This window comes from Nothoprocta perdicaria, unplaced genomic scaffold, assembly GCF_003342845.1.
Source record: "Nothoprocta perdicaria isolate Ctin4 unplaced genomic scaffold, notPer1 scaffold_8, whole genome shotgun sequence".
Classification (NCBI taxonomy): Eukaryota; Metazoa; Chordata; class Aves; order Tinamiformes; family Tinamidae; genus Nothoprocta; species Nothoprocta perdicaria.
This window is the reverse complement of record NW_020456087.1, coordinates 9,317,287-9,330,983: the sequence shown is the minus strand read 5'-3', so window position 1 is coordinate 9,330,983 and position 13,697 is coordinate 9,317,287. Positions and strand designations below refer to the sequence as shown.

General features: G+C 42.6%; 1 protein-coding gene across 3 annotated transcripts in view; it reads right to left on the bottom strand.

The window, feature by feature from the left end:
• Positions 1–13,697, bottom strand: part of TTLL5 (tubulin tyrosine ligase like 5) — a 121,219-nt gene that overhangs the window by 86,010 nt on the left and 21,512 nt on the right. For all 3 annotated transcript variants that reach the window (XM_026051817.1, XM_026051819.1, XM_026051818.1), the window contains exons 12-16: positions 12,841–12,948; positions 6,431–6,512; positions 4,867–4,928; positions 4,116–4,207; positions 1,598–1,639 (exon numbers count right to left, since the gene is read on the bottom strand). In XM_026051817.1, coding sequence (XP_025907602.1) covers positions 1,598–1,639; positions 4,116–4,207; positions 4,867–4,928; positions 6,431–6,512; positions 12,841–12,948 — 386 coding nt within the window. The remainder of the gene's footprint in view (positions 1–1,597; positions 1,640–4,115; positions 4,208–4,866; positions 4,929–6,430; positions 6,513–12,840; positions 12,949–13,697) is intronic.

Here is a 13,697-nt window from a genome sequence, read left to right as displayed (position 1 = left end):
AGTAACCTCTGTTTAAGGGTCTGATACCACCATTAGCAACCACATGAGAATTGTTGCTCAAGAGAATGCTATAGGACATTTTTTCATCTTATCAGATGATCTCCTTATTTAATGAAAAACTTCAAAGGTTTCTTGATTGTTTTGATACAAACAGGAAATATATGCCTATGTATCAGCAACCTGGTACTATGACTACAGAAGCTCTGGCTCCCACCTGGGAATAAACTACCATCAAAATGCTAAAGGAAAAACTCTTATTTTATTGAGCTTCCTACACAAAAAAACTTTCTTCAGTGGTTCCCTGCAGAATTCTCTCCTGCTATAGCACAGAAATGTCTCTTGCTTCACAAAGTTCTTGTTTCCTCCTTGACCCAGCTTATCTTTTAAAAGTACAGATAAATCCCACTACTTTGATTCATCTCCAAATTCTGCAAGCCTCTCTGGTTCCCACATCACGATTCTCAATACACAAATCACTGACAGCACCTATCAGAAAGATCCCTCCTATTTTCTATGAAACCTCATTATTCAGTTATAAGTCTGGAAAAGAATCTATTTTCTCTGAACTGCAGCTGAACTTATACAAAAGGACATAAATGGCAGCCCATAAAAGGAATTAAGCTCTCTAGGTGATTCCATCTGTCCTACCTTCCTTCCTGCTGGGAAGCTCCACAAAACGGTAACCTCTGTAATGCCAGCGTGTGAAGCCCAGCAGCAAAATGCTGTCTGCTGTGTCCTTGCACAGCCAGGTGCTTCTAATTGCAAACTCACACCAACTTGTCCATATGGCTTGCAAGAAGGGTAGGCAGATTTGACTTCTAGAGAAGCTGGATCAGTTCAGCCTGTTTTAAGGTATGCAGTTCTACTTTAAGTCCTTTTTTTCATCCTCTCCAGTTACTGTTCCAAATGATGCTTGAATTTTTCAAGCTTCCTTCACAGGACTATTTTACAGACAGTAATTACTCCTCTTGATGCCTCACATGAATTTTGCCAATAGATTCACTGGTGTTATCCTCTTTCATTAAGACTTTTTCCATACTCCATAGTACACAGAAAATTTCTTCTTCCTTCCTTTTGCTAAGTGACACTCCTCTCCTGCTTTCATCAACTCTTCCTTTACTTCTCTGCTTTGCCTTTCAATGACCAACCTGAACAGTATGAACAGTACACGCTGTGCTGCCACTGTCTTCATCTTCTGCTAACACGGTGTCAACTTGATTTTTAAAAACCTAAACCAAACTTATTCAAAAACACCTGCAGGTTTAAGAGCATCAGAGGCTTCACCCAGCTGATCCGGCCTTTCAGCAGACCTCTTCTAATTTTTCATTCTTTTCAGGTTGCTAAAACTGATGCTAATGCCTATCTAATCTTCTTCCTGCACAAGGTAATATATTCCACACCCTATTCACCTTTTTTCTTGTCTCCTGCTTTTCCCTCCCAGGCCACTCCAGGCTACTTAGTTACATATGTATTTTGGGATCAGTTGTGTCAAAAGTATCGTACGTAATAACATCTGAAACAGCATCCTGTGCACTGGTAGAGGGAGCTGAATAAAGCCCAGGACTTACCAGTTTGGTGTTTAAAGCCCAGTACTTACCAGTCTGGTGTTTGTTGGTCGGGACTGCGCAGACACAGGACGCTACAAGAGACACAAAAAGGGAATAAAAATCCTGTGTTCTTCAAGCCACTATCATCCCTGCCTGAGCTCCAGAGAAGTGGCGAGTGCCCTAAAGCAGAAGGGTAGAGCTACAGTGCAGAGAACTAGCTAGCAGCCTCTATCATGTCATTGCAGATCCTGCTCCACAGATCCTCCATAAGTGCATCCTGTCCCCATTCCCGACATGGCATTAACCCGAAACCCAGATGTGCTCCACAGTTCAGAATGCAGCTGAACAGAGACATGATTTTTAGGAACACACAGCTCTGCAGGAGGGTGAATGAACTCTACTACCACGACCAAAATGCTTAATTTTTTTTGTATGATAAATATTTTCCTCTAAGTGTAACTCTATTAAAGAGAAACAGATGCTGTCAATTGAATTGTTAATAGAACAGAGGAGAAAAATAGTAAAAATTCTGAAATTCCAGAAGCCATTTCCTTTAAACATCTCAACAATAGCCCAGTTCTAGTGGAGAAATGCTATGTTACTATAACATTCAAGTGCAAGTGCAGAAACAAACAACAGAATAGCAAGAAACAGCCTGTATTACTTAGTAAAGATTCATTTGGCATCAAGCCTATAAACAAGACCAACTCAATAGTAGGGGTAGGTTCAAAAGAAAACTATTATCATAAGAGTTTAGCTTCTTCTTGCATTTGGTGGTAGCCAGGCTGCCTTCCTCCTCTCCAATGCCCAAGAGGAGCAAAGGGCATAAGAAAGGACCCTCCAGAGACCTATCTATCATTTTTAGTTGTATTACAGCCAAGCTCTTCTCTACAGCTAGTCTTTAGAAAATAGGCTGAGATCCCTTTATTGCTTATGATTAAATGAAAGGGCTTCCGTCCAAATCAACAATATGTTACAAAGGAAGCAGCTAAATTGTTTATATCTCCAGAGGGTCCTGGTGATCTGAGAATCAAACCAGAGAAATTGCACAAGGAACTGGCAGTCCGCTCTGGACAGTAACTCAGAAACAGAAGTCACTACAACGATCTCACGACCAAGAACGTTTCAGGATGCGTTTCTCAGGAAGTGACTTTTCCACAGATTAAAGATGGCCTCTGTGACAAATTAAACTTAAAACATCATGGAGTTAAACAAGACATTCAAAAGTACCCTTTGCACTGAAAGTGGGAAAATTATCAACAATTCAATGCAACTTGAGATAAAAGGAATTCAGCAAAGAACTAGCCAAAAAATACTGAACTATGGAGAAAGCTTTACACTCATTTACCCACAAGCTTTCCATTTAGCCACTAAAAAAGCTCTAAAACTTGATCACCATGTTAGAAATGTAAAAGAAACATAGGTGATGAGGAGATATGTCCCAAAAGAGTAGCCCTATTTCCTATCTACTGCTTCCTAACATGAAATTTAGCTTTTAAGCAAAAATGATCTACAAGTTAAAGGGGTCCACAAAATGCAATTCTTCCTAACTGTTCAATTCTCTAAACTTTATTTTCCCTGAATATTTCCAAAGAGTCAAAGAAAACAAACAAAACTGCTCCAAGAAAGCTAATCATTCTTTTTAGAATGGTGTCTGATTTATCTTTTACCTTTTACATGTCATAGAGACCTCTTTGATAGTCAGAGATCTGTATGATATTCCATCTCTTAAGCTGGGTTCAGGAGCTGCAGACAGGTGTCTTACAGACACCCAAAAGTCATCTTTGTCAGCACATCTCACAGTGCTTCCAGGTTCTGAGTTTTACAAGAAAAGGGTTACAACTTGTATGGAGATTTCCGTGTGCTACAATGGATACTGTGCTGTTATTCTGTCACTGAGCAAAAATGAATTTTCATTTCCTATTTGAGTTGACCTCAACACCAATGCCACATACCACTCACAGGAGCACATGCACTGTATGTAGAGAGCTGGGATATAGTCACTGGCACTAAAAAGCTCGATTCAGGATACACTTCTTGCCTATCTGTCTCATAAGAAATGCCTTTGAACAAACAAATGAAACAGGGGATCTCCCTGCCACTTGCAGGTGCTCCAGCATTACAGATATTTATGGGATTTATCCAGTAGCCAGAAAGAGACAGAGGAACAGCTGCCTTTAAACATTACAGTGCTAATAAAGCAGCAGAAAAAGTAATGGGTTGTCACAGCAAGTCGCGTGAGGCCTCAGTCCAAGGAACCAGGGGAAGGGATGACTGTAGGAGGAAAGAAAGTTTAAATTTCAAGTGCAAAAGCACCTTCTCCTTCAAAAGAAGTCTCAAGCATATTCATAAAGCTATAGGGTTCTGGAAGCTAACTGCCCACAACAAAATGCAATTGGCTGAAAAGCCCCTAACTCAGCTGCATTCATGAGTCTATTCTCACGTACTCACGTTCGAAGTCCAGAGCACCTCATTCACTCCCTGTGCTTCTTGGTGTCTTTGAGGCAAACTGGCTGAAAACAGCTTTCTTGCTGTTCTCCTCAGCTCTGCCTTACTCAAGTCACTTACCTGAGGCTTCTGGTACGGATTTCTCCTGACAGATTCAGATGAGGGATAAACTGCCCGGCTTGACCGCTGGCCTGGGTCCTGGCATACAAAGCCTGGAGGGGATCAGGAGCCACATGAGAACTTGTAAAGACAGAAAAACCCTGAAATATAAATCTCAGATTTCTGTTAATGATGTAAGCTTACGTATGGCCCTCCTGTCTTTGTCCAAACCCCCAAAACCCTAAGATTTCCTTTCTTTGCTTTTTTAAAATTCAAAGTTTGCACACTGCATTACGTTTCAGGAACTTGCTTCAAAACTAAGTACTTCAATCAATAAGATGGGCTGCTGAGTAGCAACACAGAGATAAACTCCCTTAAACAACTAAGCAGCAACTTGATGACAGCTCTCTCTCTTTTAGGGTAAAAAGATAAGTTGCTCAAGTAACTGAACCAAGGAAAGTCAAGTGGCTTTCAACATCTTGACTCATCTTCTACAAAGCCTAACAAGAAAATCCACACAGTCTCATCAGTAATTCACCTAGAATGATTGGTGACCGGGGAAACAAAAAGGCAGAAATACAAAGTGACTTCATAAAATTTCCACACATTAAGTGCAGCTGCTCTCTAACCCTAATTTTCCTCTATTACACTAAAAAAACCCAGTGTCATAACTTAATACAGCTTTCCAAGCACTGTCTAACATGCAGCTCAAACATACCTTTTATTGGCTTTAAATGAGGTAAAGATTCAAGCAGCTTTTTGTCACACTCACCTACAAGGGTGAACATATCTGACAGCATGCTAGCTTTGATCTTCAGGTCCAAAGGAGCATCACTATCCCCACATGGAATAAAGGACAAGAGGAATTACTTATCCGGTATGAAATGAGAGGACTGTATCAATACCCAATGCTTTCCAATGTATTTTCTTTACATTGGTCCTTAACATGAACATCACAGAACACACAAGCACCTGGGTGACTAATATACATGGGCAAACAGCAAATGGCAAAAGACTAATCTATTTCTGTTTATAAATAGGGTATCCACTGATTTTATCTCTTCTCAAAGATTTACTCTACAAATTCAACATGTACAGCCTCGATTCTGTTCTGCTTGACCAGAAAAAGAATTATTTAAATGCATCTATACTGCATTTTATGGATTAGAAGATTGTCACGTAATCTTTATAAATCATCATAAAATCATCATAAACCATCAGGGTTAGCTCTGATGCATAAGGACAAATGATAAAAAGTGATAGATACAGAGATATCAGACAGTGGGGCCAGGCAGAAAGCACACTTATTTCCATCCAGTGGGGAACAACAACGAATAGAGTTAAGCCAGATAAGCAAAGTTTGTTTTCTTCACAGCTGAGAAACAAGCCCTTTTCTACGGCACAGCGAGAAAGACACCAACAACTGGCATCAAGGTTGGCAATCATAACCAAAGGGAGCAAAGGATGCAAACATGAATTAGCTCTAAAGTCCCTGGGTACACATACGAGCGAGAACCAACAAACCAAGAAATTAAGTGTTGTGGAAATATTCTCATTTCAACTGAAAGAAAAATGGGTCTTGTGGAAGCTGCAGCTTTGAGCTAGAAATGTGCACAGAAATCATTTGAATGCAGGATAAAGACAGAAGTACCAGAGATGGCTATTCCAAGAATATATGTGTAATCTGAAGTTGATTAATACTGCAATATCTTTGAGATATCACTTAGGCACATTATAAAAATGTATTCTACATCTACACTCTCACAAAGTTAAAGTTTAATCCAGAAAATATTTGTCTGAGCCTTTACAAAAAGAAATCCTGAAGTTTCATTAGAGTTTGAGGTCAGAGCAAGGGCCAAGAGGGCACCCACGCTATGGGTTTTACAGGAAGACCAGAAGTCTGAGCACAAGCTTGCACCTCTACCCTCCAGTCTAGCATAATGCCTGAGCAGTGCTTTGACTCCAGAAATCTTAAAGCATCTACTGGGCAAGAGGATTGAAACCCAACACAATAGTCTGGAGAGCTTCAGAATTTGCCTATGATGGGAGCTTGATGCAGTGTTAACAATGGTGATGGACTGTGGAAGAGAAATAATTAAAAGGAAAATGGAATCCCAACTGGGTTCTTTCAAAACCTATTGCAGCAATGAGCTTGTTTACGCAAAGGGAAAAAGAAAGGACTGTCCTCTCTGTCAGCTCTTAGCAGTGCAACAAATACTCGCACGCCTCACGAAACCATGTCCTCCTAGGAGCACACGTTCCAAAGACAACCATATCCAGCAACAGCTGGACTAAAGTCTTATGAAAACCCTCTTATGAAAGCAGGAATCACTTACCAGGCCAGCGATGGGGATAAGTTCACTTCCAAGAGCCAGGGCTTGAGAGTGGCATCAATAAGGACGTCAAAACCATACAGCTCTGAAAAGACAGCAAACACAGCAAATTCAACCAGCGACACCTTTAGGTGTCCAGGCTGGGTTCAACACAGGTCTCTATCAGGTAATTTCTCTTTCTCTTTTCAGGTACTTTATCTCACTTATGCAAAACCCAGTGAATTCTCTAGGACCGAATAAATAACGACACTCCACAAGTAAGGAGTTTCTATCCCTAAGAAGCAAGGTTAAAATAATACTGCTTGTGGGGAAAAGAGAAAAGCAGAAAGTGAGTCTTAAGAAAATAATCATATAGAAAAATAAATTCGAAGGAGAAAGAAAGATCAAAGAGAGAAAAAACAAGTACTCTGTCATGGGCAAACTTCAGAACTCAGCTAGCTTGACCTCCACATAGAATTGTATAAGAACAGCAAGTCCACGCTGATCTTTCCTATGGGTCCTGGAAACAAAGGAACTTCATACTCCATTTGCTTAATCTCTATTATTCATTGCTCCATGTAGGTATGGAGAATATTCTGTCTTTCAGCTATCTGCTGCATCCCATCTATTCTCACATATTTTTTCCCCTGCAGAATCACCATAGGCATAAAAGAATCTTCTCCTGTGCAGCTCCGTCTGCACACCCGGCCTCCCATAACTTTTTATTACATTTATAGTTTGCCATTTTGCAACACCTCAATTGAGAATTTTTTTCATTAGCTCCTAAAATGCCCGTCTCGTTCATAACATAATATGTTTGCTAAATGTACTGTGCCCTACACAGGTCTCATGGAAGCCAGCTTCCCATTCTAGGACTGATTTTATTGTTTCACTCCATACAACACATTTTCTCTATTTTGGGATAGAATCGCAAGAAGGATGATGCTACACAAAGATGACTGTAAATAGGAAGTTGGCATCAACGCTGAAAGAGGGAATTGCATTAAGAAACATTATGTTCATCAGCACAACTTGTGCACATATTTTCAAAACCGGGTGTTGGCAGAGAAGAAGGATTTCCATAGAATTAACCAGTTCCCTGGTGCCTGCAGCGAAGACAGAAGAATTTCTTTGCCAGGCTGCTTTCCTTAAGTTGTGGCCCCTGTATTTTGTTCCCCCGTGACATTCAGGGAGCTGGACTGCTTGACAAGATCTCCCTAGGCCAGACACAGCTGTGCAGCTGTGTGCGAGCTCACGTAGCTTGTGGTGGGAAGCTAGTGGGCTGTGGGGGTGACTTGGAAGGGAAGGAAAGGGCAGCAGAGTTGGAGAGCGTTGCCTGCTCACTCTCCTGAACCCTGCAGCCAGACAGGGAGTGGGAAGGAAAATATCAGAGAGTTAAACAGTTGGTTCACTCCAAAGAACGAGGCTAAATCTACATTTGGCTGCAGAGGAAGAAAAAGGAAGGGGTGGGGATTCTGAGTGTAAACATTAGCAAAGCATTTTGAACAGCAGAAATCTCTGATAATTTTAATAATATCACTTCAAAAGATGATCCCATGTTTAAGAGAAGAGCTGTGGCTCCGAGCAAGCTCAAGCGGGCAGGCTGCTCACCCCCCAGGCTGAGGAGCACCGAGGGGCTGTGACCCCCCAGCCGCAGGCAGGAAGGAGCATTTTGTTTTGACTAGTTGCTGCTTCTGCTGCTGGTCATTCCAGCCCTCTGCCCTGCTGAGACCTTTGCTAAGAATTTTGCTCTTTAAGTCTCTCATCCCCTCCCACACCGTCTCCCTTCCCGTTCACTTGTTTTTTAAACCTCCCTTTTTCCCACCCCAGCAGTCCTAATTACTCACTGCCTGTCCTCATTACCGATGTATCCGGGAAGCTCGTGGACACTGGCTAGCCCTGTCCCCTCACCATGCTGCTGGAGCAAGACATTCCTCTCCCTTGCACCCGCCGTGTTTATTGGGACCGTAAGCTCTCAGGAGAAGCCACTTGGGCTCCATTCAGCTGCCAAACATCTCGTGGCATCTGCAACACTCCAGGATCTCCTCCTGGCCTCCACTGACAGGCTACAAGGCACAGATCTCTCACACATCCAGGCTCTTAACCGCAGATCTCTTTGCTACCCAGGGACATCTAAAAGTGATACAAGATTCAAGGTCCCATTCAAAGTCTGGCAATTGCACCAAGCCTTGCAGGTACTTACATGGAGCTTAACCCAAGCAGGACTTCCAAGTCCGACCAGGGTACTATAACACAAGTAGTTTGAATGACAAGCTATAAAACTTTTATCCCAGAAAAGTCTCCCTGACCTTCTTCATGTTTGGAAAATTAGTCACCTAGATTAAGCACTGAAAAGGTAACCTTCCTACTGCAAAACTCCACCTTCATTTGTAAAAATAAATAAAATCTCCAAATTGCATGTAGGCAGCACAAAGATGTACAGTTACACAAGTATGATAAAGATCAGGGCGATCAGAGTCTCTACAAATACCACCTCCAGCAAGACTATCATTTCCCTCTGTATGGAGATGGATGAAACGTTAAGGAGTGAAACAGAAATGCATTCTAGCCTCTCTCCTCAAATGCTAGCAATGGTAGGTTTGTGACAGCCCATCTTGCAACACTTATTATTAAGGAAGAATGGAAGAGACCAAGATGAAGCTTTTGCAGGGCCTTCTCTTGCTACTACAATTCACAAAAATATGTTTCATTCTTGCAGATTGCTTAAGAGGGTGAAATTATATCAGAAAATAGTGACTGTTGCCAAGACTCAGCAAGGACAGCCACTTTGCTCCCACTGTTGCAGAAGTCACTGCTGACAGAGCTGCCCAGTCCTCCCAAGAGGAGTGCTAGCTCCAGGCTCCAATCCAACAGCAAGAGGTCAGCCAGCCAGCCCACTGATGCCAGTGTCCTTAGTTAAGCAGTAAGACGAAGGCTAGAGACGTGCTCTGAAGCTTTTTGGTGCTGGTCAACTACCACATGCAAGCCTGGGTTACAGTCATGTCAAAGATGGCACCAGCAATCGGCTTTAGCGGATTCTTTAGGGATATTTACTATTCTCTGTCAGTCTAGCAGCTAAGTCACAAGCAACAGTCTGTATTGCAAACAATGTTTTTATGATTTTCTCAAAGAATAAATAATGCTGGAAGGGTTAGTGTAATTTGGGTCTTTGTCCTCAGCTTGTTCACTGAGGATCAGCTTAGATGATGCTTTTCTCTACCTACCCTCTCCCCACAAACAAATCCTAATGACAAAAGACATATTTTGCCATTAAATGGGCGCAAACCTGAGGCTATAGTGACATATATAAACCTAAAAAAAAAAGCTACATAGCATGCATCTCTTCTGCTTTTGCAGTAAATGGACTGATTTTGAGTAGTGGCACATTTAAAGACATGCTTAGTGCAAGAAACCACACTTTTAACACTTTTTTTTCCTTTTCCCCTTAACGCTTCTAACCTACAAAGCTGTTCCGCAGTACATGCTTATAATGACAACACACATCAAGAAATTAAGTTACAAAACTTACCTGTGCTACAAATTCATCCAAGCAGCAACTATGCTGTATAAGTGAGAAAAACTACTACAACTAGTGATAAAAGAAAATGCAGCTTAGTTAAGCACACTGTCAAGCCTAAGGTTTCAGAGACTGCATTTCACATTTAAATCAATAAATTTCTAGAGTTCCCACACTGGAATACCTTTGCCTCCTCGGGAATAACGCGTTTGCCCCTCAAGAACAGACAGCAGAATATTCTCCCTTTATTATTCGGCCCTCACACTGGCATTTTCCACACAGACTAGGGCCAGAGGTCCGTACCTGTATTTGAACAGGGGCATCACCAGCACCTTCTATACACAATCACAGTCTCCTCTTCCCCCTCCTTTAGCAGAGTGACTCTACCCTGTCTGAAAATGTGGCTGAATCATGGGCCATGTCAGGCAGATTCAGGAGAATTCTTTGAAAAAAAAAAACTCGTCTTCTACCAAAAGGAAGAGCCAAGGATGTGTCCAGAAGCAGTACATAAGTGAACCAGTGACCAACCCTGCTTAGACCTAAACCATCTTCCTGATTTGATTGAAAGCTACTGCCCAGAAGTATCAATTGCAGAACAATATAAATCAAAGGAATGAACACTTTGTCACTGGAATTAAATCACAATTTGTTTGTTTGTTTTCCAGTGTTTTTTGGTAAGTCTGTTTTTAAAAAGCATAGGGGATAGGATCACAGAACTTCAAAGTTCTGTGATCCTAGTTCATCCTAGAATGAAATTCCCACCAAGTTCCTACTCGAGCAATTATATTCTACTCCATAAGTTTTCTCCAGTCTTAATTGGGACATTACATTTCTCTTCCTTTACATCTGAGAAAAAGCAAATATAATGCACAGAAAACACTTGGGAAAGGAAGGAAGCACCACAGCAGGAGATCTAAACTGTTAGAGGAAAAAAAGTGGGCAGCCTGATCTAAACAAACAAGAACCCGTGAGTTAATTTAAAAAAAAAAAAAAAAAAAGTGGAAATTGTACTGGTGTCCGGCCCTCCCTCATCCCCAACAGCATTACAGGGACTGGAAAAGAAAATACATCAAGTTACTCGTGTTCTTCTAGAATATTTCCAACCAAGATCTTCCTCTGTATCTGAATTCTAGATATAGGTTTCAGAACTCGGATAGTTTTTAAATGATGGATCTCCCAGGGGATCTCTGCAGTTTCATTGTTCACAGCCCAGTAAAAGGGAAAACAACAATAAAAAAAACACATAGGCTCTTGGGAGGCTCCTCATGATGCCTTGAAATCTTCACTCCCAGTTTTCTCCCTGTGCTCATTCACAGGAACAGCTACAAATGCAGCCATTCTGAGCATTTCCAGCTAGAAAAAAAGCAGCCTTTTCACAACAAGGTTAAAAGTGGCAAGGCCAAAGAGGGTCAGAACAAGACACAGGGATCAAGAATGAGCCAGAATGACAAGGACAGCTCAAATGCCTGGGACAAGGACCACCACTTAATTGTGGGGGAAGGTGGAGAGCACTGGGCTCTGGGAATGCTGCTGGTTCCCTAGGGAAGCAATGTGGCTCCTACTTAAGCTCTCTTTCCTGGGAAGCTCTTAATTCATGTTTACACTGAAACAAATGGAACAAAACAGTTTATTTGTGGGGGAGCATCTGAGAGGGTGGTTAGTACAGCCCTGGGGAGGCAGCAGGAAGTGGGATAACCTCAAAGCCAGGCCCAGCAAAAAGTACATGAGGAACATCAGTTTCCACATAAGCAGCTAAGAGGAAACTAGAGACAACTGAGAGGAAAGGGGAGAAACAAAACAGAGGCAGTTAAGGGTTTTTTGGTTTTGTTCTTAATCCAGTTGTTGATATTCTTAGGGGGGCTACTGAACTGCTACTTCATTAGAAGCAATTATCTAACTTACAACTCTCCATCTATGCCAAAGTACTCCAGCTCTGAAAGAGTTGGAGGCATCAGAGCTGCTTAGCACAAGGTAAGGCCAGCGAGGTATCAGGCAAGCAAACAGTGCATCAGCCATGGCTCCTCCTTGGATTCTTCAGCAAGTCTCACGACCCCTGAGAATTCAGTGATGACAACACTCATGCCAGCATGGGGAAAGCTGCAGGACTGCAAAGCCTCAAGTACAAAGCAAGGACCACACAAATAGATTTACCTGTCACAGTTTAAATACAAGTTCCTCCCAACACTTAAACACACGATAGTCTAAGTTAAGGTTGGTCACTGGTTTAAGCACCAACTATTTGAGGCTAATTCACAGATTTGCTTGGAGACTCCTACCTCACGTGTGTATTTGTGTGTGCAGAGGGCAGCTAAGAGCAGGAGGAGGCCGCTTTAGGGAAGGTTGGGAAGCAGCCACTGGCGAGCAGGGGAAGGTACACGGTGGTACCAGCCGCTGCTTTCTGGAGCGCTTCCCAGCGGCTGCTGCCAGCGAGCTCTCCAAGCCCTTTGCCAGCACATTGTTCTGCAGGCAGCTCCCAGCAGAACTGGCCTTCGACGCCGCCACGTGGCCTTCTCACACAAGCACAGAACGAGCTCCCAGCGCTGTCCTTGCAGGCCCTTCCTTACTCATTCCTCCCTACTCCTCGGACAAAGGGTACAATAATCCAGTGCTACGCTGAGTTGTCTAGCCCAACAGCAAGTACCAAAGGCTCTGAAGGGATGTTTAAATCAGTTACCCTTTGCAAGGGCACTTGCGGGACTGTTACTTTAACTTCCCAATACTCCCCAAGGCCCCTTTTCATCATCCCCTTTTCTAGCATCAGACTCTGATAGATGACACCTGTACATCACAGATCCCTGAACCTCAGAGGAACCTATAGTGAAAGAAAGGAAATCAACACTGATCTGTAACACTGGAAAGCTGGAAGCTGCAAGCAGCACTTAAGAACTAACCAACGAAGATGCCCCCAGTTCCTTACCAAAGCAGCTGCCGCGATGGGAAAGAAAAGTTTTACAGGCTGCAGCAATGAACAGCTCAGCAGAAAGCACAGTCTTGATAATCAGGTCCTCCACACTGGCCATCAGTGCTGCAAAGGGGAAGGGGAGAAGAAAAAAAGAAAGTGGACTGAGAAGCAGCACTGAATATCTAGAAAAACATGAATATATGAATATGGAAACACATCCTTGTGGATCAAAGCACTTCAGAGCCTATGCATAACAAAGCCATAATGTTTAGATGGAAATCCATGCAAGCAGGCAGGTACATGCATAAGCATTTTAGTGAAAAATGCTCACAGGTGAGTATGATATAAGTGAGGACATGTATAGGGGAAGTGAGCAGGAACAAGTGGCAAGCACATCAGCACAAGTCAGCTGGAGTCTAATCACACCATCCGGAGTATTAAATAGTGCACTAGGAGATAAACCCTCAAACTACAGGGTACAAGCCAAAGCCACTGAGGTACAAAATAAGTTTTTCTCGTGGATTTTTATGAATTAACTGTTCTGTGATGTTGCACCTTCCTCTAAAGCAGCTGTTCCTCAACTATGATTTACAGATCATCTCCTAATGATATGACTGGGGACAGGACCCTGGCCTGCTGCCCTCCAGGCACTCTGCAGTTTCAGGAAGGAAGCTCTGCCCATCTCCTACGTAAGCCTGAGAGCAGAGCGCAGGATGAGGCAGCAGAGCAGAGGCAGGGAGCAAAAGGCAAGATAAGAGACATATTAGACAGAAACATGGGTCAAACGCTGGGCTTGAGATGAGTCATGCAACACAGAGAGCAACACCCTTAGTTTCTGTGCTCAGGGGCAAATAAGAGAGAAGGGAGAGAGG